The sequence below is a fragment of the Panthera pardus genome, unplaced genomic scaffold, assembly GCF_024362965.1.
Source record: "Panthera pardus isolate Hobbes unplaced genomic scaffold, ASM2436296v1 HiC_scaffold_17, whole genome shotgun sequence".
Taxonomy (NCBI): Eukaryota; Metazoa; Chordata; class Mammalia; order Carnivora; family Felidae; genus Panthera; species Panthera pardus.
In genome coordinates, this window is record NW_026526732.1 from 110,868,451 (window position 1) to 110,894,685 (window position 26,235).

Sequence of the window (26,235 nt, forward strand, 5' to 3'; positions counted from 1 at the left end):
GGCTCTGAGTTGTCAGCACAAAGCCCGACCTGGGGCTCAAACTTCTGAACTGCGAGATCATGACCCGAGCCAAAGTCAGAAGCTTAACCAACTGAGCCAGCCAGGCACCCCTTTGCTATGGGGAATAAGCTTAGGAATTCCTTGAGCCTGCACTGATGGGTTAATAGGCATAAAGAATTACAAAGCCATAGGATGCTCACACCCAAGCCTGGGTAAACAAGATTAGGCCCCCAACATAGAGTAGAGGAGGGCAAAGGCCCCCAGAATAGAGAGGGGGGCAAAGGCCCCCATACAAAGGTATATGAGGTAAGCAAGATTAGGTATTCAGGGTGAAAGCACCCCCCAATTTAGTGCCGTAGCAGAAAGCTGCTTTCAGAGGAGGAAAGGACCAAATTCGGTAAACAAGTAAATAGGACTATAGACTGCTGCACTGCCGGTGAAGCTGCCCAGATCAGAGATGATTAACAAAAGAAAAGGTGCCTTGTTAACCCTGAGGTCATGTGTCCTATCTGTCTCATCCCCTAGGCTAGCTAAGATAAACAGAGGTGGTGTCTCATGTCCCCTGTAAGCAACCTTCTACCCAGCCACCTGGTGCCAGGATTTTGTTTTGTATTAACCCAAACCCCTAAACCCTGAATATCTTCAAGACCCCCTTTCCCTCATGCCCATGAGTTAATGTTCACAGTTTCATTGTCTGTTTGTGCACGTCCATCACCATGTTTGTAAGCCTTCTGATCCTAATAAAAATGGGACAAGGACCCTTATTTGGGGCTCTTGGTTTTTCCTGGACGTTAGCCATCTCTCACATTTTAATCCTGTGTCTGCTTTCTTGCTAGACAAGAAAGAACTTTAGACTTAGAGTCTATGACATTTTGCTCATTTTTAAATTGGGCTATCATGATTGAACTGTAGGAGCGTTTAAATATTATATGGGTATTAATCCCTTATCAGGTGTGTTATTTGCAGATATTTTCTTCCACTCTCTACAGACTCTGTTTTCACTTTCTTGATAATAACCTTTGATGTACCAAAGTTCTTCATCAATATGAAATCAAATCTATTGATTTTTCTTTCATTGCTTATGCTTTTGGTGTCATATCTAAGAATACATTGCCAAATCCAAGGTCACAGAAATTTATTCATATGTTTTATTTGAAAAGTTTGATGGTTTTTAGCCTTTATATTTAGGTTGTTAATCAATTTTGAGTCAATTTTTGTATATGGTGTGAGGTAAGGGTCTGAATTAATCTTTTTTGCCTGTGGAAATCCAGTTGTCTCTGGACAGTTCTCTCTGTGTTGAAAGATATGGGCACCCTTGTCAAAAATCAGTTACCCATAGATGTATTCGATGTTCATTTCTGGACTCTTAATTCTACTATATTGGTCTATATGTCTATTTTTAAGCCAGTGTCACACTGTTTTGATTATTCTAGCTTTGTAGCAAGGTGTTGGTCCTCCAACTTTGTCTTTTCCAAAATTGTTTCAGGTATTCAGGGACCCTTGTATTTCCACATGAATTTGAGAATCAGTTCCATTCCAGTCAACTATCCCATTTCTGTAAAAAAAAGGATTGTTTTGAGGAGTATTGATATCTTAAAAATAATAACTCTTCAAATCTGTGAATATAGGAGGTCTTTTACTGAGTTCTTCTTAATTTCTTTCATCAGTGTTTTGTAGTTTTCAGTGTACAAATCTTTTACCCCTTTGATTAATTTATTCCCAGGTATTTTATTCTTTGGGATGTTATTGTAAATGGAATTGTTTTCTTAATTTCCTTTTTTGGTTGTTCTTTGCTGGTTTACAGAAGCATAACTGATTTTTGTTTGTTGACCTTATACCTTGCAACTTAAAAAAAATTTTTTTATTGTTTATTTATTTTTGAGAGAGAGAGAGAGAGACAGAGAGAGCACAAATTGGGGAAGGGCAGAGAGAGAGAAGGAGACACAGAATCCGAAGCAGGCTCCAGGCTCTGAGCTGTCAGCACAGAGTCTGACACAGGGCTCAAACCCACAAGCTGTGAGATCATGACCTGAGCCAAAGTCGGTTGCTCAACCAACTGAGCCACCCAGGTGCCCTTACCTTGCAACTTTACTAAATTTTCTTATTAATTTTATTAGCTTTCTTGTGTATTCTTTGGTTTTCTATATATAGGGTCATGTCATTTGCAAATAAAGTTTTACTTCTTTTTTTTCCAGTTAGACGTCTTTTATTTCTTTTCCTTGACTAATTTCTTTCACTAGAACTTACAATACTATTTTTAATAGCAGTAGTAAAAGCAAGCATCCTTGTCTTGTTCCTGTTCTTAGGGGGAAAGCTTTCATTCTTTCACCATTAAGCATGTTGTTAGCTATAGGTTTTTCATAAATACCATTTATCGTGTTGAGGTTTGCTTTTATTCCTAGTTTCCTGAGTGTTTTTTATCACGAAAGGGTATTGAATTTTGTAAAATCCGTTTTCTGCATTGATTGAGATGATTATGTGCTTTTTTCCTTTATTCTACTAATGTGGTGAAATACCCTTACTGATTGCCTTATGTTGAACCACCCTTGCATTTCTGTGATAAATCCTACCTGGTCATGGGGTATAATCAACTTAGTATGCTGTTGGATATTGTTTGCTGGTATTTTGTTGAAGACTTTTGCATCTGTGTTCATAAGGGATATCAGTCTGTAATTTTCTTTTGTTGTAACATCTTTAAAAACTTTTTTTATTTTTGAAAAAGTTGACATATTAGTTTCAGGTGTACAACATAGTGATTTGATAATTCTATACATCACTCACTGCTCACCAAGATAAATGTAGTTACCATCTGTCACCATAAAACATTATTATGATATTAGTGACTATAATGCCTATGCTATACTTCTCATCTGCATGACTTACTTATTTTACAGCTGGAAGTTTAATCCCGTCACCTACCTGCCTTTGGTATCAGGGTAATACTGACCTCATAGAATGAATTAGGAAGTGTTTCTTTCTATGTTTAGGGGAGAGTTCGAGAATGAGGATGTTTTCTATTTTCTTCTTGAGTTGGTTTAAACACTGTGTGTGTTCCTAGGAATTTTCCCATTTCACCTAAGTTATTTGATTTGTTGGTGTTCAATTGTTCGTAGTGTTATCTTATAGTTCTTTCTGTAAGGTCAGTAGTAGTGTTTCTCTTTATGATTTTAGTTATCTGTGTCTTCTTTTATTCTTTGTCTAATAAAGATTTGTCAATTTTTTTGATCTTTTCAAAGAGCCAACTTTTGGTTTCATTGATTCTCTCTGCTGGTCTTCTTTTTTAATACAGATGTTAGAGCTATCAATTTTCCTCTGGGCACAGCCTTTACTACATTTCATGGGTTTTGTATTTTGTATTTTTGTTTTCATTTTATCACTAAGTATTTTCTCATTTACCTTGTAATTTTGTGATTTATCGGTTGAGTGTGTTGTTATAGTCCCTATTTAATTATCTCTCAATGAATCTGTAGGTTCAGTGCAGTACCCATCAAAATCCTGACAGAATTTTTTGTACATACAGACAAGCTAACTATAAAATTTATAAGGAAAAGCAAAGGAACTAGAACAGCCAAAACAGTTTTGAAAAAGAATAAATTTGGAGGGCTCACGCTCCCCACTTTTAAGACTTGCTGTAAAGCCACAGTAATCAAGATAGCATGAGACTGATGAAGGGATAAACACATGGATCAGTGGAGCAGAGAAGAGAGTCCAGAAATAGATCCACACAAATATAACCGTTGATTTTTGACAAAGGTGCAAAAACAATTCAACAGAAAAGAGAGTTTTTCGGTAAATATTAATAGAGCAGTTGGACATGGACATGTAAACAATGAATCTCGATTAAGACCCCACATTGTATACCAAAACAATAAGTCAAAGGATATCGTAGACCTAAATGTAAATGTAAAACTATACAACTTTTAGAGGAAAAGGCAGGAGAAAATCTTCATGACCATGAGTTAGGCAAAGACGTCTTATATATAACACCAAAAACAATCCATACAGAAAAGTTTAATATTTTGGACTTCATCAAAATTAAAAAATCTTTCTCTGTGAAAGATACACTAAAGACCGTGAGTAAATATTTGCAAATCAAATATCTGACTAACAACGTGTATCCAGAATCTATAATGAACTCTCAGAAATCAATGTCAGGAAACAATAATCCGTGGACGCAACATTTGAACAGATACTTCATCAAAGAAGATATATAGAAGCAAATCAGCATAAGAAATGATGTGCTCGTATCATTAGCCATTAGGAAACACAGGTTAAAACCACAGTGAAATAACAAACTTTTGAAAATTGAGAGTAGCCAGTTATGGTAAGGATGCAGAGCAACGGGGCTTTCACAGATGGCTGTTGGGAAGTCCAACTGGCCCAGCCTTCTGGAAAACGGTTTGGCTGTTTCTTTCAACATGCATTTATCACATGACCCAGAAATTCCATTCCTGGGTATTTGGCCTAAAAAAAAATTAAACCTTTATTCACACCCAAACTGTACCCAGATATTAATAGCAGCTCTATTCATGATTACGAAGTCAACTCAAATATCATTCGCAGGTGAATGGCTCAACAGACCACGATGTCTACATCACGGAATACACTGCGAAGTAAAGACTGATAACACACAACAACGTGAATGAATCTCAAAAGCATCATGCTAAGTGGAGAAAGTGGGTCTCAAAAGTTGACATCTTGTATGATTCTGTTGCTAAGGCATCCTGGAAAAGGCAAAACCATAGGGGTGGAGAACAGATCAGCGGTTGCCAGGGGTTGGACTAGGGGGGAGCGTTTGACTGAAACGGGGCAACCCGAGAGAGTTTCGAGGGGTGATAGGACCGCTCTGTATACTGATTGAGGTGGCGATTGCTCACATCTGTACATGTGTTAAAATTCACAGAGCCATTCTCAAAAAGTAAAAATACTGAATGTAAATTGATTTTTTTAAATTAAAAAACAAACAAAGCAAATAGTTATTCCCAACACCTTCAGCCGTGGTAGTTAAAACTCACGTATTTGTTTGAGTCATGTTTGTGATACAGTCAGGTTGCACATTGTTTTTAATGTTTATTTATTTTTGAGACAGAGAGAGACAGAGCATGAACAGGGGAGGGGCAGAGAGAGAGGGAGACACAGAATCTGAAACAGGCTCCAGGCTCTGAGCTGTCAGCACAGAGCCCGACGCAGGGCTTGAACTCATGGACCGTGAGATCATGACCTGAGCCGAAGTCGGACGCTTAACTGACTGAGCCACCCAGGCACCCCCAGGTTGCACGTTTTATGGCACCCATAACCCCTTGGAAAAACAATATATATAACTTATCCATGTTGTCGTATTGGAAGCACAGTTTTATTTTAAATGCTACTACCTTATAGATTAATTTTGCTTTTATAAGAGTCTGTAATTATATATAAAACTTATTTTATCCTTAGTACATGCAGTGACTCAGCCTCTCACTGCAATATTGTTTTCATGAGCAACTACGAGCACCGTCTGCTTTGTGACGAGCCTCTTTGTCCTCCCTACCGGGAGCATTCTGTGAACAAAAGACAGACGTGTGCAGACAGGCAATGCGTGTGTCATTGTACCAGTTTGCTGGATATTACAGAATTATAAATTTATTGTAAATCTGTTGGATAATAAAGAAACCAGTCCTCAAGATGAGTTTTCATAACAGTAATCCCGTAGGGACCAGCCGTGATTTCTCCTCCGTTACAGGCAGCACAGCACCATAGAAGAAATCATGCACGTGGAATGTAGGTCTTCCCTCTATCATTAGTTACAAGCAATCATTTGACTTTTCTAGGCTTCATTTGTGTCATCATTAAAACATGACTGTTCTCACTTGAACATTCCGTGTTCTCGGAGGAACTATCGGCACATGTTTAATCACATCCTATTTGCTGTGTTTAATACATCCTATCGCAGATGTGCTTCCATTCTTCCCACCTTCTTGTGGAATTATATAGCGACCCCATATCTTCCTGATCTTTCTGTAAAGACTGACCTAAGATTAAAAAGTCATTTCCTTTGATCAGTACTGTTCATTATGCATTCATTTATCATTTACTGAGCAGCACTGGTCTAGGTACTGAAAAAGCAGAGATAAATGATCGTGTTCTGAGCGATCGTCTCCTGGAAGAGAAAAACCATCATGATACAGCACGAAAAGCGTAGGACACCTGTGTGTTTAGGAGGCAGTGGGGGTCAGAAAATGAGTACCGGGTGAGACGGTGAGGGTCAGTTTCAAAGTAGGAGTAGACACTGACCGGAAAAGACAGTAAGATGCTGAGATGACAGAGCTCAGTATAGGGGACTAAGGAAGCTACGTGAGGCATGGTGGGAGAAACCAGGAAGCCACACAGTGAACAGCCTTGTGTCTTCCATAGCAAGTGGCTTGGATTTTTATCTTGAAGGCATGAGGAGCCCAATAAAAGAGTCTGATGAGGAATAGCGATGTGATCAGAGGGGGAGTTAGGTCATGTGTCTGTGCGGTGGGAAGGGAAAGGCCAATACTGATCCTAGAGACCAGTTTGAGAACCATGACAATAATCTAGGCGGGGATGGTGAGTGACAGTAGGGAGTGAGAAGGGAATTCAGATTCCAGAGACGTTAAGGAGACTGAATTCCAAGAACGTGGAGAAGAACCGGATGTCGTGCATACTTGATTACAGGACACTTGGCTACTTAAAATGCTGCCTTTTAAAGTAATGGCAAGCCACTCTTCTGTGTGTAAGTAATGGACAAATGTTGCTCTCAGCGCTCACGGTACCCCTCAGAGGGCAGCACCTCGGTATTGATTTTATTATTATTTTAGAGAGGGAGACAGGCAAGCATCAGGAAGTGACAGAATTTTGTGAGCACCACACATTGTGTTTTAGGAAGAGTAATCTGACAGTATCGTGGTTTGGAGACGAGATGGGAGGCAGAGAGACCAGGCAGTGAACCATCTTGAGACTAGAGGTCGTAAGAAAAGACAGAATGGTGGCAACTGCTTCGAAGTGAGTTCTACCCTGCTGGAGGTTCATTAATGCCAGTGGGAAGGGAAAAGCTACTCGCATCTGTGGGTGGAGTGACATCTTCACTCATATCTGCCAAATGGATTCCAGGGTCATGAGGTGATGTAAGTCCCCTGGTGCTGTAGAAATCCAGGTGCTTACATATGTTTTTTATTTGTCTGACTAAAATTCTGTATCCAGTCTAGGTGAGCGGGTTGTAGCTCAAGGAGGTTAAATTCCCTTTAATAGAAATGTCCGTCTATATAACCCGTGTCAGGTGAAACACAGGGACAAATCCTTTTTCTCTGGATCGCCCCTTCTCTGCCCCAGCCCCACCACCACCTTCCCATATGACCCTGAAATGGCGATTTCCAGAAAGATTGTGGCTTGGAATTGAATTTGGGAGATGGTCGGCTCGGCTCGGTAGCACAGTGAGAAGCTAGGTGTCAGGAAGGGCTATGACTGAAGGCACGTGTGCTTTACAACCGAGGTTCATTTCTCAGGAGGCTGGAAAGTCCAACATCAAGTTGCAGACTCAGTGTCGAGTGAGGGCTGGCTTCCTGGTTCGCAGATGGCCGTCTTCTCGCGTATAACCGCACATGACAAGTGGTGACTTTTCAGACTTGGATCCAAAACTGGGGGAGGAGCTCCTTCCTGTGGCCTCCTGGCTGTGCGATGTGGTGGACAGCCGGGTGGGCACTGCCGTCCAGGGGGGTGACCTCGGGCAAGTCACCTGGCCTTTCAAAACCTTAGTCCCCTTCTCTCTACAGTGAGAGCATGAATGGTAGCTGTCTCATTAGCGCTGTGAAGGTAAAGTCGACTAGCCCATGGTCAGTGCTTAGTATTATTCCTATCGAATAATATTTCGTCATCTGTACGTTTAGTTAATATCAAATACAAGCGTGTGCTATTCCCACCTGTTAAAAATAGTCGGTCTTTTTACATCCAATCATCATATGATTATACTTAAAGACAAAGTATAAGTACAACTTCTTGGGCTAATAATTCTTCCCTAATTAGGGACATTAGGCCAAGTATAGTCTTTATTTTTCCATGCGGTAAGTTATTGGTTAAGTGGGAATGAAGAGACAAAAAAATTCTAGCATCGTGCTACTCAGACTGTGCATCTGAGAATTAATTGTTTTTTTACATAAGCATGCTCTTATTTTCACAGGTATATTAAGGAAACAAACATCAAAAATGACCCAAATGAACTCAACAATCTTATCAAGAAAAACTCTGATGTGGTAACGTGGACCCCACGGCCTGGAGCCACTCTCGATCTGAGTCGGATGCTAAAGGACCCGACAGACAGGTTTGGTTTGAGTCTTTATAGAGTCTTAAGGATGGTTTATGAATGTTTTTCAATTTTATGAGAAAATAAAGGGCATACCTGTGGCCTTTTGACAGGTCCTCGTTTGTAGGAATATTAAGTCTTTGTTGACTGGCATGCTGAGATTCTCATGGAATCAGATCCACACGTCACCTTTAGAAACGGAAGTCTTACTGTTTAAATAAACCATTAAGTATCTTTCAGATCTAAGGGGGAGAAGATTGAGTTTTCCCGTAGGTTTCTCATGCGACGTAACAAATACTCAAATGTTTTCCTCATCTCAGAACCTTATTTGAGGATGAAGGGTGAGGGTGTTTTATTCCTATCAGGGACCATTGATAGGCTCAAAAAGAAGTTGCCTTAAAGAAGTAAAAAGCAACGGACACGAGAGCTGGTTTTCATATCAGCATAAACATTACCCCACCGCCTCTCCCACGCAGAGCACATCTGAGCAAGTAGCCTCGCATCGGGGGTGCAATTCGAGAAAAGTTAACATCGATGTCGCAGACCTATGTTTTTATAAACACTTGTCTTGAGCCAAATGAAACCATAAGTTCCTCACCCTAATTTAGAAACTGACGGGGTGAGTTAGAGAGCGAATCACACAGTTAACCAAAAGGTCACACCTGCTCCCGGCCTCACCCCTGCCAAGGCAGGGGTTAGCGATTCTGACCCTTTGCTGACTTCCTGTGTGAAACTGGTTGTTGAAGCCAGTCCTTTCTCCTCCATAAGCCCCCCATAACTCCATCACTTGCCCCTAGCCTTTTCTGCCATGGCCTTCATTCAGCTTCTCATAATTTTTAGCCTCGATTCCCACGGTGGCCCCTGACTTGTCTTGCCTGTGTCTGTGTTCTCTATACCAGCCAGTTCCAATCTGCTGGTCAAAATCCACGGTGGCTTTTGGTGGGTCATAAAAATCAATGACATTCATTACAACCTGCATTTCTGAAAAATGAAATCGAACAGAATAGAATACACCCGAGTACCTTGCCTATAATAAAGGGAATGATTATTTCAGGAAACTTTCGTGTCAGAGGTGCCCTTGGTGGACCCCCAGGGTCCTGATATAATGATTCAATGTTAATTCTTACAGGGACCGTAGGCAAAAGGTATATAAGCCCCCACTCCACATTGCTGCCAGAGTAAACTTTTCAAAATGCAAAACCCTTCCTGTTCCTTCTGGCTTCAGATTCTTTAAGATCTCCCCAGTGTTTCTAGCATAAAAGCAGTTTTTATTCTCCAGATCAAGAGTAAGAGAAGTTTTTACATCGCTGCCAGAGTAAACTTTTCAAAATACAAAACCGTTCCTGTTCCTTCCTGCTTCAGATTCTTTAAGATCCCCCCCAGTGCTTCTAGGATAAAAGCAGTTTTTACTCTCCAGATCAAGGATAAGAGAAGTTGTTAATTATTCCGGTATCAGAGGGCATTCGAGAGCCTTTATCATTTGGCGTTTGCTGAGCTCCGTATCTTCCGGGTCCTGTCCTCCGGACGCATCCTGGAGCAGGAATTCGCAAACAGAATAACCTTGAGGAACTTGGGTAAATGCAGATTCCTGAGCCCCACCCCCCGGGGCTCTGGATCCGAGGTAGAGCCTGGGGATGTGCATTTGTATCACTGCATCTTACCAAACATTCTGGGTGACAAGAGCATAGCGCTGTTGGGTTCTCAGTAATGACATGGAGTGTGAGGGACGTGGAAGGCTAAGTGCTTCACTCTGCCTGGTGAGGGGAGGAGGGGGTGGGAGAACAGGAAGTGTGGTCAAGAAAAGCTCAATCTGAAATCTCTGGCATTTGAGCTAGGTCTCAGAGGGGAAGGGATTACCAGTAGAGTAATTGAGAGGGAGCGAATAAGAGGGACGGAGAGAGGGAAGGAGAGATTCCAGATTCCAGAGGGAATGGCGTGTGCTGGCGAAGGGAGGGGTCGATGGTGTTGCGAGTTTGATGCGCGCAGACACTTTGAACCGGTGAGCAAGTGTATGTCATTCATTCAGAAACGATTTATTGAGCTCCTTTGGTATGCCTGCCTAGGTACTACTAGGTACAGGGACACAGCCGTGAAAATGTCCTTCCCTCATGAAGCAGGAATGCCAGACGCCACGTGCGGGGGCCGGGGTCACAAAGGCCTCGTGAAACCACGCAGGGAGCTTGCCTGGGAGTAACTAGCGCTTGAGAAAGTTACTCAGCAAAGCAGGCACATCACTGCGTTATGTTCTGGAGAAACCATTTCAGCCTGCAGAGGAGCGTGAACTGGGGAAGAGGCTACAGGGAGAATAGCTCCAGTCGAGAAGGCAGCTGGGGGGCCTGAGATGAGTGCGGCTTTAAGCCGAGACCCGGCAAGGAGTTGCAGAAGTAGCTCTGAGATTGACTTCCAAGGTAGAAGCTTTGGGATTCTGTTAAGTAATTTCTCACCGAAGCTAGCGCGTCTGTAGCTTTGGGAGAATGATGGACCAAAGCATCGTGTTGAGAAGTGGTACGTACAGACCTACAGTGACTTGCCAGGTATTTAGTAGACAGGTGCCTGTTTCCCTCCTTGGATTTCCCTTGCCCCCATCACATCCCGTTCCATTTCTAGGGTTCAGGGTTCCGTGTTTCACGCGGTGATTCCCTCTCCGCACTGGATGGACAGAGCTCTGGGGAGGTCAGAGAACTCGGTTATCCAGATTGCTGACCGGGTTTCAGAATACAATTGCCCATCTGTCCGTCTCAGCTGTGGTTTGATCAGTACAGTAGGAGGACCATGTGTCAGAGGCCCCAAATTCTGGCTGTTTCTCGAAGCTAGGCTAAACTCGCTGAGACGCTCAACAGAGACTTGTTGAGCCCCGTCTAAGTGCCAGTCATGCTGCTGCTTCCCCCACACTTCCATTCCGCGGAGGCTGGGGGCGGGACCGTGAGTGGACATCCACAACATAAATATGACATTATATTCAACACTTCCATCGTTTAGCTACTTGAATCAAAAGGGCCCAGATCAGTGGTTTTCCAACCTTTTTTTTTCCCCGCAGACATGGACTTTGACCTGAAATGTATTCTGACTTGGAAACCCACCACACTGGCCGATTCACAGGAGCTCGGTGCAGGCTGGGGTTCAGGCCCCACCCCTCACACGTCTCCTGAGGAACTTCTGTGGGACGTTTCCGAATCATCCAGGCATTCTGACGGCTCCTGTCTGGTTGACTGTTGATCTGGAAGGGCTCACTTTTGCCTTCCTTGTTTATGGCTTCTCTCACCTTCGTGCCCTTCTTTCTCCCTGTGGAATCCCCCCTTTGTACACGCACGCTCTGACTAGGTGCCTCCTCGCAGCCACCTTGCGGGGCGGTGAGGCCCTGTGGCCATCGGTGATTTCCTTCAGGCGGCCACTTTCCACCTGGATAGGCAGAGGCATCCGAAAGTGTCACACGTACTCAGCCACCTCGGGTAATGTGCCTTCTGGACACGCAACAGATGTCTGGGGCCGTCGCTCAAGTGTGTGCAGGAGGGAGCCTCCCCAGAAGTATGGCACTCTTGGGGCACCTGGGTGGCTCAGTCGGTTAAGCGTCCGACTTCAGCTCAGGTCATGATCTCACGGTTTGTGAGTTCGAGCCCCGCGTCGGGCTCCGTGCCGACAGCTCAGAGCCTGGAGCCTGTTCCGGATTCTGTCTCCCTTTCTCTCTGCCCTGCCCCTGCTCACACTCTGTCTCTGTCTCCCTCAAAAGTAAACATTAAAAAATAAATAAATAAAAGAAGTAACAGCGCTCTAGGCATTCCCGTAAACCTTCACTACCCTTCCGGCTCCTCCAGGACCAATCTCTTTATGGGACATGTATGTGGCCACACAGCTTCCATAGACTGAGCTCTCCTACAAGGACTCAAGAGGGAATCCAATGATGGGGTTTTTTTTTAATTTTTAATGTAATTTATGATTTTTTTTTTAATATTTAGGGAAAAGTTACAAAAGATGTGGAGTTTTCCCATAGTCCCGTCCCCAGACTTGCCCTAACGTTAACGTCCCGCATAACCATAATATAGTCATCAGTGCCAGGGGATTCACATTGTCACAATACGACTAACTGTCACCTCTGTGTCTTTAAGCAAGGGCATCATAGAGCCTCCAGAGGGGACCAAGATCTACAAGGATTCCTGGGACTTCGAACCCTATTTGAACATCTTGAATGCTGCTGTAGGAGATGATATATTTCTTCACTCATCCTGGATAAAAGAATACTTCACTTGGGCGGGATTTAAGGATTACAACCTGGTGGTCAGGGTACGCCATAAGTGTTGTCTGTCTTTGCTCTTGTATTATGGAACTAGAGGAAACCCCCTGAGCATTCCAGTTTATTTCTCAATAAGCCTGCCTTAAGCGCCAAATGTAGGGCATGTTCCCTCAGGTCCAGCTCACTTTTGCTTTGGGAGCATTCTTGTCCCATGATTGTTGTTGTGGGTTTTGTGGGTGTTCTGTTTTGTTTAGCATTGGCAGAAACAGCTCTTTACGCTGTGGGGCTGGAAGGTGCTACCCACCTGACTTGTAGCCGGGTGACATAGAAACAGGTGCCTCCTATCGGCAGCTGTGGTAAGAATCAGATTGCACAAACCATGAGGTTTAAGCACAAGGTTAAGTGCTAGATCTAGGCTGGAGGTCTGAAACTTATATTCGCTGCAGCACGTACATACAGGGCTCACAAGCCAAGCGGTTCGGGTTATAACCTGGCCACCGAAGCTAAAAGTGTCTCCAAAAGCAAAGTAAATACTAACAGGTAGGAGGTGCAAGAGAAAGAGGGAGCCACAGTGGGCCAGGAGTACTGCAGAGGCTGGAGTAACCAGCCACTCACATGTGTATTTTATCCGGCTTCTGTTTAGTGTGCAAAGTTTAGGGACAGCGCATCAGGCAATAGACAGCATTCGCTCTTAGAGACGAGGACTGGGGCCCCTCAGAGCGAGGACTATTCCCAGGTTTACCTTTCAACCCCTGAACAGTAATACCAGGCAATTCTTGCCGTTCTTAAAGGCAATGATGCCTAAAACCTGGCCTGGGGGTCAGTGCCAGTCTATGACAATGATTTCTCCGGTCAGTGGTGAGTAGGTTTGAGGATGCTTACAAGTACGGTTACAAAGTTGTCAGCTTTCTTTTCTCGGGATGAATGGTCATTATTCCAAGATTAGGTCCTCTCTGTTTTTGAGGTGTCAAAGCATTCTTTCCTTAATGAAATAAAAGTAGATGTAAGACTTTTTGTAAGTCCTCACTGGGAAATAAAATGCGGTTGACTCTTGAGTGACACTTATAAGCAGATTTTTTAACAATTGAGGACTGCAAATATACCGTATATATGTAAATTCTCCTATGAATTTCTTTTTTTCAATGTAGTGTGTACTGATTTGGAGAGAGACAGCAGGGGAGAGGCAGAGAGAGGGAGAGAAAGAGAGGATCCCAAGCAGGCTCCACGCTGTTAGCACAGAGCCTGATGTAGGGCTCGAACTCACGAACCACGAGATCATGACCTGAGCCAGAACCAAGAGTCAGACGTTTAAATGACTGAGCCACCCAGGTGCCCCTCTTAGGATCCTCTTAATAACACTTTTTCTCTAGCTTACTCTATTGTAAGAATGCAGTATACAATACATATTACATAAAAAACATGTGTTTATGTTTTATGTTATCGGTAAGGCTTCTAGTCAACATGCTATTATATTGTGGGGGAGTCAAGTTATACATGGCGTTTCAGGTGCACAGGAGTGGGAGCAGGAAGGGGTCTGTGCCCCCAACCCTTTGTGTCATCCAAAGGCACTACATCAATGTTTATATTAGCTCCCGAATATTTTTTAGGAAATTGTCTTTGAAGTCCAGAGACCTGGAGAGCATTGGTCTAAATGATTACTTTCAGTGGGACAATCAGTATGAAAAAGAGAAAATATTTGGAATTTTCCATGAAGCTATGGCTGTTTTGCTGCTATTTAATGATGAGAAACATTGCACATTTTATTTCTTCCTTTGCCTACAAACTTATCATGGCGTTTGCTGTCTCATTACTAACAATACTCAAGATGATGATAATCTTCTCTGTAAATTTGATTGAAGTTAGTGATGTGAAGAAGCTTGCTTGTGTAGAAGGCTAGGATTTGAATGTTATCAGTTCGAGAGAGAGAGATTGAGGGAGGGAATATACGAACTCCAATTCATTGCCATCATTTAAGGATGTTTGGGTCTTACACAGTCTAGGATTTTTAGAAGACTTTGACCACCAGACTTATATGCTTCTTGCCTTTACCATGTTGTCATTTGCACAGATGATTGAAACAGATGAGGACTTCAGCCCTTTTCCTGGAGGATATGACTATTTGGTTGACTTTCTAGACTTATCCTTTCCAAAAGAAAGACCAAGCCGGGAACACCCGTATGAGGAAGTAAGCAGCAAATTGCTCCTTCCTGTCTACCTTTCTTCCTTCCTTTCTAAATCCACTTTTTATTTTAGAGTCGTTTTAGATTTACGGAAAAGCTTGGGAGGATGGCACAGAAGATCGTTAGCACCTTCCTTTACTGTGGTAGTTGTCACAACTAATGAGGCAGTGTTGAAACATAATTATTAACTGAAGTCCATACTTGCTGCTTTTTGAGTCCATTGCAAAGATTGGCTCCTCTACGTGCTTACTGCCCAAACCCGACCCGCTTAAGCTGTCATCAGACCCGCAAGCCTCGAGACCTCTGCCTCCTTCCCCCCAGTGGACCCAGTGGGCATCCCTACAAAAGGAATTAAGTCAACATAAATCAACACATCTTTGATTGAGCTCCAGTTTGGAGCAAATCCCTGACCTGTGGCGCCATAATGGAAAGGAAGAGCTATTGCTTTGGAGACCGCTTCAAGCTTAGGACTGGTGCCCCCTCCCTGCTGATTATAGGCTTTGAGTAAGTGATTTAACCTGTCCAAGCCTTGGTTTTTTCTTTCCATGGGACGTATTCCCACTCTACCACTTTGTGGTAGTCACATAACTAATAATATACAGGAGCATGCACTGTAATTTTAAATTCTATGTGAATGTAAACACAACGACCATTCGGGAAATTAGGAGGATATACGGTCTGCCCTTGAACTTGTTACTTGTGCCATATAAACGCACGCTACTTTAATTGTAGTGGTTTAAACGTACCTTTGGATAACAGATGTGTTCTTAAACGACCTTTTAATAATTTGATTTGTATTTTAAGGTTTAGTAAAGTACTTGCTATTGAAGAGAATCCTAGGTCGAAACTTCAGTACAACCAATGACTTACTGCCTGCTTTCTGGCTTTTAAAAAAAACTGGGTTTTCACACAGAGGAGAACCCTGTATTGAAGCACCCATTTTAAGCAAAATGGATCTATTACATTTATTGTTTTATTTAACAAACGCATAGCTCTAAGCACTTTATAAACATTAAGTCATTTATTCGGCAACAACCTATGGACAGAGATCACTATATCCCCCACTTCTGGATGAGGGTAACGCCATACCGGCAGTCAGGAACTTGCCCGCAGGCTGTCCAGCTGGCAAGCGGTGGGGCACAGGGCTGACCTCCGCTGTCTGGCTCTAGAGTCTAGCTAGACTCTAGGCTCTAGACTTCAGCCACTATGTTGCTCCCCAGATTCTGAATTTACAAAATCTGTACATTGAAGTATCTGTTCGCCTTCAAGGAGATACATCTTCAGACTTTTCTGATTAACAAGTTCATGTAAAATATTTAACGGAAAGTCGCTTTTTCACATCTGCTGGGTAAAGCAAGCAAGCAACCGCTTGCTGCAGATTCAAATGCACCGGGAAGTGCATCATCATCGTGCCTGGTGCTCTGTGATGTGGCTCTCGGTGCTTTTATCTGCCAGGATCTTAGGGAGATTTTCTCATGCTGAGGTTTGCTTATGCCTACCCTTGGAAGCGCTCCTAGAGTCCTCTCATGCTGCCCGTTTCTGTTTTTGTTTTTGTTTTTGTTTTTCTTTTAAACCATTAATTGCCTTTCAAGCTCATAAGTATATCTTCTGTCTCACCAGCTCTCCGTGTCTCCTAGATGCATGGCCACTGCAGTCCACCTCCTCCTGCTCCAATCTGGATGAGCTCCTCTGGGTCTCTACAGATCTGTCACCCTGCGACGTCCCTTACCTGCCTCCAGACCCCGGCCAGGTCCCAACCTTCTTTGCTTCTACACTTTCTGCTTAAGTCACTGCCACAGAAGGGATGCGTGGGAGCTGAGCTTTACATAGTTTCCTGCCTCGCGTCGCAAGGCAGTTTAGCCGAGCGCACGCCGCTGGTTAGCAGGTCACCTTGCGTGGACGTGGAGGGCGTTGCTCCTTTGGCCTCTCCCCGTGTGCCCCGCTGCTTACCGCAGGCTGATCTTTCTTCCTTTGTACGTGACTTTCGAGAAGTAAGGGATTCATCTGTATTTACCAGTGACAAGACCTTTCCCCAGCTGGTGTAGGGCTCTCTGTGTCTGTATAGGACTTGTCATTGGCGGGCTTTACCTAAAGGCAGGGATCACATGCTATAGTGCTCACCGCTGGCTCAAGGCAGGTTGGAAACAGGAGAGCAGGGTGGAGACTATCACGTGGAAGGGGGCAGCGCCTGATGAGCCCCAGCTGATTGGAATATTCCAGAGAACTCGGAAGCCTGGATTTTTATGTGAAATACCCAGATTAACGAATGAGCAGAAAACTAACTCAGTTTTTTAAAAAGGGACCGTGGGCTCTATGACCCGCCAGCTAGGCTGTTTGGTCCGGGGTCACCAGTTTAAGTTATGGGGGTGAGCAGCTAGCTGTTAGGTCGGGGGTCCCCTAAGTTCCAAAGTGTAGAGCTCCTGGCTTTGGGACATCACGAGGAAACCACCCCCTTGGGCTCCCGCCAGAATCCATTCCATTTACTCAGAGAACTGTCTGAAGGTATTCAGTGAGAACAGCGCGTAGGGCCATAGGAACAGGTCAGCGGTTGCATGTACGTCATGCTGTGTGTCCTCACGTCGCCCTTGGAACCCACCTCTGCCCCCTGCACGTCTGGACGCCCCTCCCCACGCGCTCTGGGACTCCGCAGACTCTGTCTTTGGTTGCCCCTCATCAGCCTACGTTCCAGATTGAAGTTAGTTGAAATCTCTTGCTGGTCAGCGACTCCCTTTGTTTCCTGTTCCGTGACAGCTGATACCTGTATACGTGTGTTGTGAACACGTTGGTTGGGCCTGAGAGTGCACAGAACACAGGTGGTTTGTTGCGTGTGACCGGTCCATCTTTTCAAACTGAAGTCCTTTCTCCATTCCTGTGACTCCACCCCTGGGTTTTTTTCGCTTCCCGACTATTCTCCTGCATTCTTCCAGGCATCACTTAAAGTTCTTGTTTCCCCCCCGGGGTTCTGTGTTCAAATCACTCTTCCTCCCGCGCCTCTTCCTGGGCGATCTCATCTGCTGGTACCGCATCTCCGCTAATGAGTCCAAAATCTGTATGTCCTGCCCCACAACACGCTCGGGCTTGAGATTCTTTCCAGTCAGCGGCCCGCCCGATATCGCCACCCCATCTCCAAATTCTCATCACCTCCTTTTCAACCTGTTCAAATTCCAGCTCATCCTCTTCCTTCTCTAGAACCGCTCTTTTCTTCTTTTCTGGATTTTTGGCAGCATTGACCCCCGACGATGAGCCACGCTTGACACGGTGACCCTTTCCCTCACCCCGAAAGCTCATCGGTCACCAGGACCTTCCCATCTGTACCCCAAATCCTTCTCAGTTGTGTCCCCCGGTCTTCTGTGTGCTCTTCTCCAGATTGAAAGGTTAGAAAGGCCATCTCCTTGCCCGGTGTGAGGAACGAGACCTCAGTCTTACGAGGGGCAGGCTCATCCTGGCCCAACTGCAGTCACGTTTCTAAATCTTCTGGCGGAAGAACAGAGCCGCTGAGCTGTGTCCGCGCTCACAGCGGATGTCATCTTTTTGGAGGGAAGGTGCAGGCGAGACAAGTAAACCACAGTGTCCATCTCATCACCCTACGTCACGTAATGGCGTGTCATTTCTGGAAGTTGGCGTCTAGTGGCTTCCGTGTGCTGTTTCCCAGGGACAAATCCGACGTCCGATACCGAGAAAGCTCCTGGTGACCTTTAGCGCTGGTGCGGCTGCCATGTCGAAGCCACCGCGGATCTTTGCACACTTCTTTTTATAAATGATACCAGTTTTTTCTCCCAACAGTCCTGTAAGAGAGGAAACTGAGGCTGAGCCAGGTTAAGGTCACCTGAGTAGTAAGCCCTCGGCTGACACTCCAAACCATCTCTGCTTGTCTGCTAATCCTGAACTCCTCTGACGCCTCCCCCGAGCCTCCGTGTCGGGAGTTGAGATTCTCGAAAGGGAAGGGCCTGACCCCCTACCTGAGGTGGTCTTGCTGTGAGGCAGGCCCGAAACCCGCAGACGGCCGGAGACCCGGACGCTCGGCCGTGCCGCAGAATGTTCCGGCGGGAGACTGGAACGCGCCACTTTGAGAATAACACTGTAGCGCCCACTTGTGCGGAAAGCTTACCGTGCAGGGGGAGTCCTGGATGTGCATCGACTCAATTAATCTCACAGCCACCCTCGGAGGAAGGTTCCGTCATCTGCGTTCTGTAGATGAGGAGACTGAGGCACAGAGCGGTTGCTGACTCCACACGCTGGAACGTGGATTTCGAGCCAGCGATGTGACTGTGCCACGAGGCTCGCTTCCCCAGCTCCAGATCCCTTTCCCGTTTTCCTTCCCTCACTTCCTGCCGAGCTCAGGTCCCTTCTCTCCAACCAACCCCCCACCCCCACCCCGGCCTGTGACATCTACTGTAGTCGGCGTTTCTCCCTGACTGCCCGGGTCCCTGCCGTCCCAGACAGCTGCTTCTCCCAGGGACATGAGGGGTCGGTACTCGGTGCTGGCTGGGTCACCCCTGCTCTTCGTTCCATGTCTGTTTCAGATTCGGAGCCGGGTTGACGTCATCAGACACGTGGTAAAGAACGGTCTTCTCTGGGACGACTTGTATATAGGATTCCAAACCCGGCTGCAACGGAGTCCTGACATATACCATCACCTGTAAGTTGGAAAGTGCCTGGCACATGCGAGGCCACCGTGGAGGACGCCACGGATATATAAGCAGAGTCAGGGACTGACTGTGCCCCCATATTCTGGTGGATGTGCGAGATTCCACCATTAGAGCTTCATTCCTTTGTTAACCTATAAAAAGCAAATCTGATTACAAAAGTAATATTTTAAAGAGTCATTTATGCCTTCACACGGATGTGTTTCAGTTCCTTTCTGGAACTGAACCACATTTCCTTGGTACAAGAAATGAAAGGACATTATGAGAGGGAAGGAGGGGGTTTGCCAAGACAAGAATGAGGGGCAGTGTTTACGTGACAAAGTCATGGTCATTGAAGACAGACCTTTCCCACATCACGTTTTGGCCTGTGCTCAACTCCAGCGTGCATTTGGAGGACGGTTTGGTTAGGGGGGATGGCCCACTGAGTGTCTGCCCGCCCTCCACTTCAAAAACCATGTAAGTCTCCCGTTACACAACTGTACATCTTTAAGATTGTACTTGAAATATTTGAGCTGAGACGTCAGAAAGGCCCGTTGGCCATATTTACATTTGCCAAAGAATCACCAAGAGGGAGAATCGTTTCTTATCATTACCACTTATCATTACCAGAAAAGTGCAGGAATTTCACTGTAAGTAAGCAAAATGTACCATCTGCCTCGGCCTTGAGCCCGCAGCACAGGTGTGTCTCTCTTTTACCGATTTCCTTTTGAACGTTTTAAAATTATTTTTAGAAAATGTAAAGAATGGTGAAGCATGCGAAGTAAAAAGTAAATAACACCACCCCACCCATCCCGCAAAACCCTGTTTCCTGCCTCTCCCCCCGCCCACTCACCAGAGCTCTCTCTGTAACTCTCTTCAAGTTCAGTGCGTATCAGTCATCCCAGGCCTGTTTCTGTCAACATTTCTCTGGTATTTTGTCCCATACAGTTGGAGGGAAAAGTTTGTTGTTGCATTATTTTTTAAATATAATCTGAGTACGAGAGATCGGTAGCTTGCATTTTTTTTTTACTCATCACTGTTATCTTTGGCATCCCTCGTGTTGAGACACACACAGATCAGCCTCAATTTTTTATCTAAAGATTTTAGTTTTACGTAATCTCTACACCCAAGGTGGGGCTCAGACTCATGACCCTGAGATCAAGAGTCGTGTGCTCCACCCACCGAGCCGGCCGGGAGTCCCGAACCTCAAACTTTTTAATGGCTGTAAGACATGTTTGACTTTTGTTCATTTTGAACAGAACATATGCCTGACTTCTTGTTCTGGAAACACAGGAATGAAGCCACTTTTGGGGAGATTCAAGAGGTTATTTTCGTAAGAAAATAGTTTCCTCTTGTAGGATATTGGTGCTAAAAACTATTTTGTTCTGCTGTTTGGTAATGAAGGTCATAAATGTAAGAGGATCCCCTAATGAATCATGGGAAACAGTCACAACCCAGTTTATCTTTGTCTCTCTTCCAATGGGATTTATGAGTTTATTGAACATTTTACTGGTTGTAAAGATAATATATCTCCACTGTAGAAAGTTTGAGGAAAGGTATTTAAAAATTCAAAAAAGAGTTAAAACCACAAATGTCTCCACCCCTCAGAGAGAGCTGTTTATATCTGGTTAATCTTTCCTTTTCATTTATAAGCACCTACACATGGGCTTTCTGTAAACATCCAGTAATATTGTATGTACTTTTAAAAATGTTTATTTATATTAGAGAGAGAGCACGTGAGAGAAAGGGGGAGGGGCCGGGGGGGGTGCGGGAGAGAGAATCCCAAGTAGGCTCACGCTGTCAGTGCAGAGCCCGATATGGGACTTGAACTCACGGACTGTAAGATCATGACCTGAGCAGAAATCAAGAGTCGGACGCTTAACCGACTGAGCCCCCCAGGCGCCCCTAATATCATGTGTCCCTTTGTACCTACGTGTTTACTGAACAATCTTTGATCTACCTGTAAGTTGTTTCTAACTTTTCGCTGTTGGATGATGTGGCGGGTTAACATGTCGGTGTTTCTTGTCAGGGTGGTTTCCTCAGGACACGTTCCCACGAGCGGAGCTGCACGATCCGGCTTTCACACAGTGCATAGGCTTTGGGCACACTCTGCCCACTTGTTCAGGGAAGCCAGTTTATCTCCCCAGGTACACATAGGAGAGGACCCAGTTACCTGGACCCTCACTAGTACCGGGTTCTAATCCTTTTGTGTACAGAATACTAATCTATATTTTCACATACGAGAATTCCTTAAAGCGAGGCCCGCCACGATAAGATAAAAATAAGACACAGTTGTCCTGGTTTAAGGGTCCGCATTCAACACACTGAAAATGCCAGGCACCGAAACAGTACAGAAGCCCCATCTCTTAGGGGAGGGCTCAGTACCAGGTACCAAACAGATCTTGGCCAAGCAGCCGTCATGGAAATTTCCAAAACATATTTCCGCGCTTTATCTCCTATACAGGTTTTGGAACCACTTTCAAATAAAACTCCCTCTCACGCCACCCAACTGGAGGTCCTTCCTGATGCACTGTGGGTAGAGCAGACCTGAGCTTTCCAGGTGAGGCATGCCGTAAGTCTGGGAGATACCCTTGTCGTAAACCCTGTCACTCTCTCTCGGGCGTCCAAATTAGGCAGGCACCATACCTGTCAGAAAAGCTGACTTTCAGGGGAGTGAGAAGAGCTAACATTACAAGAAGAACATTCAAGTTTAGAGATAAAGAAAGAAAATGAGCAGTGGGTACATCCAGTCCAAGTCCGTAGAGTGTTTGGTCTGGTTGACGTGAACATACGGCCAGCTAAAAAACAAGACGGAAATTATCCCAGGAGGGCAGTGAGTGTTCAGAGCTAAATCCTGAACACAGAGCAGCAGGAGAAACCAAAGGGAGGAAAACTGAAAAGCAGAGTATGATGGAAAATATCACCTCCCCATTTGCAATAGTCCTCTCCCTTTTTCAAGCCGATAGAGATCAGTTTGTCTGGTTCAAATCAGATTTGACATTTCTTCCTACCGCTTGGGATGGGATCTTATTAACTGAATTAAAAATTATGTTTCCTCACACTTACTATTAGAAAGATCACATAATATTATTACAAAGATAGTAAATTCTTTGCCTCATGCATTTATTTATATATTTATCCCACCAACACTGTCTCATCACATTGTATGGCAATAACCTGTTTTCTGCTCAGTAGACTCTGATTTTCTTACTAGTAAACTCTCTTGCTTTTGTATCCCTAGTGCTTAGCGCTGTGCCCCATGCACATACGATTTTAGTCATGGTATGCATTCAAGGAGGGAAGGAACGGAGTTTCTGTCTCCCACTCTCAGTACGACTTGTCTCTTAAACTGGGCTTCAGTGTCCTTACCAGTAAAATTAAGGATCGAAATAAAACATTTTTTTTTTCAGTTGTTAAGTTCTTTGTTCCCTATTCTAGCCCTTTGCTCCATACCCCAGTCCAGCACGAGGCATCGGGCTAGATCTTCTAAATTAGGATTATAAACCAAAAGGGAGGCCAAGGGAATTCACATATTACTGGATTATAAGGTAGACTAAATAAGCACTATGTTTGTGTTACAAACTAAGTGTTGGGAGTACTGAGGAGGGAGAGATTACATCTGACTTTTTGAAATGACCAGGAAGAACATTATGGAGCAGGTAGTATTTGGGGACCGTGGAGAGGCGAGGTGGTGTTCAGAGAGTGGCTCGAAGTTTGGGTAAAGTGCTTAATGAAGCTAAAACAGAGGGGAGGGATGGTGGAAAGAATATTCCAGACAGAAAGAGTGGCTGAAGTGAAAAGGGAGAAAAATGCAAGGTGGACTGGAGCCTTGAAGAGTCCTCATGGGACAACAGAATAAGGGAAGTGGAGAAGAGGCACGAGTGGCCCTGAGGGAGCAGGGTCAGGGGGCCTCCGTGAAGGTGCTGAGCGCGTTTAGTAGTTAGGCCAGGAGGCATGGAAGGTGAGGAGGTAATGGACAGAGAAAGCACAGAGTTCACAGTCTCGGAGCCAGAGCAGTTCTGAAAGATGGACAGGGACGCTTCTGTGTAAGTGGGTGAACGAAATGGAGCAGTGATGAAGCTGCAGAGTCAGGAGGCCAGCTTGTGCATTTTCAAGTTGCCGCGTCAGGAAGGCAAGAAAGTATGGCGGTCAGCACCTCAGACTTGGAATCTGACTTCTCAATTTAAAATCTGAGCTTTGTCACCTACTGGATGACCTTGGGCAAATTGGCGAACCTCCCTATGTCTCAGGTTTTCATCTGTAAAGTAGACATAACGATAGGACCCACTCACAGGGTTGTGTCACGGGTAAGTCACCGCCGAGTGAGTGAGTAGCATGTGATAAGTGGACAACAAATGTTAACTTTGTCGGCCTGATGAAATAGACAGGAGAGTCCTGTGACCTACAGTCAGCCACATGGTGAATCTGTAAAAAGTCGGGAGAAGAACCGTATAGTTAAGTTCACAATCCAGTTCTAGACTCCTGCTGACCTTTGAAGCATCAAAGACTATGTAACTTGGACTAAAGAACAAGACAAAAAATCTGTCCCAATGCAACAAAAAATGAAAAAGTATTAAAGTGAGATTTACCCTTAATGTCTTTAATTCACAGAGATGCCAAACAACATAGAAAATTCAAGAATTTACTGATGCTACGTCTTGAACACAGGAAGCTTATACCAAAGGGACTTATGCCTTATTGAAATCAACAATGGATAATTACATGTTGCATTTGTGAGACGTTCACATATGTTTGTGGATCACTACATAGCCAGATAATTTAGATTCCATACACAATTCTCTATAAAAGAGGTGATGAACCCTACAGGAACAGATTGTCTATGGGAAACCAATCGTAACAGGAGGAGATGTGAATCTGAGGGTTGAAGAAATAGAACAGGAGGAGACAGAATTCCCTCGAGGACCACGAGGAAACTGGAAGGGGGTGACGAAACAAAAGCTGGGTTAGAAAAAGAGAAGAAGGAAGAGAAATGGATAAACGAGTGACTGTAAGAAGAAAGCAGGAAGGAGAAAAACTTAAAATAGTATTATGAAAGAAGAATCTAACAATAGGCATTTTGTTCCTTAATAGATTGATTTCCCAAACAGGGTCCGTTAAGAGAGTCAGGTAAGAGGACTTGTGGGCTCTTTTGAAAAAGCATTGTTGAAATGCATGCATTTGCCAAAACAAGGCTGCAGAGGCTGCCCTAAAAGGAAAACTTTCGTTGGGACTGAAATTATCTTGATTCCGGGGCAACATTAGTCATTTCCTGCAGCTTATAAATTCTAACAAATGGAAAGATCTTTGGTTAATAAAAAAAAAAAAATGAACACTAGCTAGTAATGAGTTTTGTAGACAAAAATCTTTCAAAATCAATAGAAAAGTCAACAACAAGCATCCATACCTTGAAAAAGTTGGGAAATCCTCTTCCCTCCGTACAAAAAACATCGTTTCAGTGGTTAAGATAGGCAACTAATTTATCTAGTTTCTGCTACTGTCTGTAATTTTGGGTGATATTTGCATGATTAAGGCACAGCCATGCACATGTATCCCTAGGAAATGTGATCGTTAACAAGGTTGCTATTTTACGTGTTGATGTTGCTAATACAGCACACACACACGCACACACGCACACACACACCTCTCATCGACTGAACCTCAATGTTGATTTTCTGATTTTCTGAGTGTACATACTACCTCTTTAATTCTGAAGATACAAGAATCCAGTGGTGAATTTACCTCCTTAAATATCTGAATTCACACTTCGTAACGGAAAGGTTGATCTATTTCTCATGACGATTAATACCAATGATGTTTCATTTTTCTGGTTCGCCTCACACATTATGCATGTAATTCAGGAATTGTATTTTGTGATTTACACTGTGTGGTAAACTATTCAATCATTACTGAAAAATAAATGTAATATGTATCGATCACATGTATGTTAAAATGTATATGATGAGCAAAGAAAAGATCATTTTAAAATGTGGACTCGGGGCGCCTGGGTGGCGCAGTCGGTTAAGCGTCCGACTTCAGCCAGGTCACGATCTCGCGGTCCGTGAGTTTGAGCCCCGCGTCAGGCTCTGGGCTGATGGCTCGGAGCCTGGAGCCTGTTTCCGATTCTGTGTCTCCCTCTCTCTCTGCCCCTCCCCCGTTCATGCTCTGTCTCTCTCTGTCCCAAAAATAAATAAAAAACGTTGAAAAAAAAAATTAAAAAAATAAATAAATAAATAAATAAAATGTGGACTCATTTTCTCGCCATTAAGCCCATCTTTACTTTCATGCTAACTTTCCGGTGATATCCTTCTGATTCCCTCTCTCCAACAATTCTTTCATGTCACCGGGACCGCCAGGGCATCGACCCTGCATGCCCTCACTTTGTTCCTTACTCCTCTTAGATGGTTCTTTTCTACCTGTGTCCGCATCACCCTCTTCTTTCTTGTTCTCTACCCCACATCGCCTGCCCTCTTTCCCTCTCTCGTATCTCATTTCCATGACTCAAACCAAAAACTGTGAAATCATCCTATGGGCCTTGCTCTGACATCCACTGCAGCAGCAAATCCTGTTACCTCCGCCTTCAAAATATACCCGGAGCCTATCCACTTCCTACCACCTGCACTGCTATCAAAATCCGGAGACAGAGGAAACTCATGGAAATAATCTTGGCGTCGGGGGCTGATTTTCCTCCTGCCATGGATAGGCATCTGCCAATTCCAAAAGCCAAAACCCCGAATGCCTTGAAAATCACTCACACTCAAGGGGTGCCGGGAAAGCTGCTCATGGGGAGGTGGCTTGCAGACTGCACAGACCTACCATAAAGCCACGGTACAGAGTGTCCAGGAAGCTGCCATATTCATCTCACACTTTGGGAGCTCCACAGTAGAGCAACTAGCATGTAAGAGC

General features: G+C 44.4%; 1 protein-coding gene and 1 long non-coding RNA gene across 7 annotated transcripts in view; one reads left to right on the top strand and one right to left on the bottom strand.

Moving 5' to 3' along the window:
• The window catches only part of LOC109252732 (cytidine monophosphate-N-acetylneuraminic acid hydroxylase), a 134,424-nt gene extending 109,154 nt beyond the window's left edge, over positions 1-25,270 (top strand). For 5 of the 6 annotated variants that reach the window (XM_019425296.2, XM_019425297.2, XM_019425294.2 and 2 more), the window contains 6 exons: positions 8,177-8,317; positions 12,403-12,577; positions 14,596-14,712; positions 19,231-19,346; positions 21,797-21,892; positions 23,944-25,270. In XM_019425296.2, coding sequence (XP_019280841.2) covers positions 8,177-8,317; positions 12,403-12,577; positions 14,596-14,712; positions 19,231-19,346; positions 21,797-21,872 — 625 coding nt within the window. In that variant the 3' untranslated portion in view covers positions 21,873-21,892; positions 23,944-25,270. Of the gene's footprint in view, positions 1-8,176; positions 8,318-12,402; positions 12,578-14,595; positions 14,713-16,327; positions 16,458-19,230; positions 19,347-21,796; positions 21,893-23,943 lie in introns of those variants that run through there. The other variant, XR_008423018.1, reaches the window with a different exon arrangement.
• On the bottom strand, positions 6,771-8,491 carry LOC109252733 (uncharacterized). Its single transcript, XR_002074152.2, has 2 exons — positions 8,396-8,491; positions 6,771-7,804 (listed from the first exon to the last, which is right to left on the bottom strand). It is a non-coding gene; the product is annotated as an uncharacterized LOC109252733 (long non-coding RNA).
• Positions 25,271-26,235: the final 965 nt, after the last annotated feature.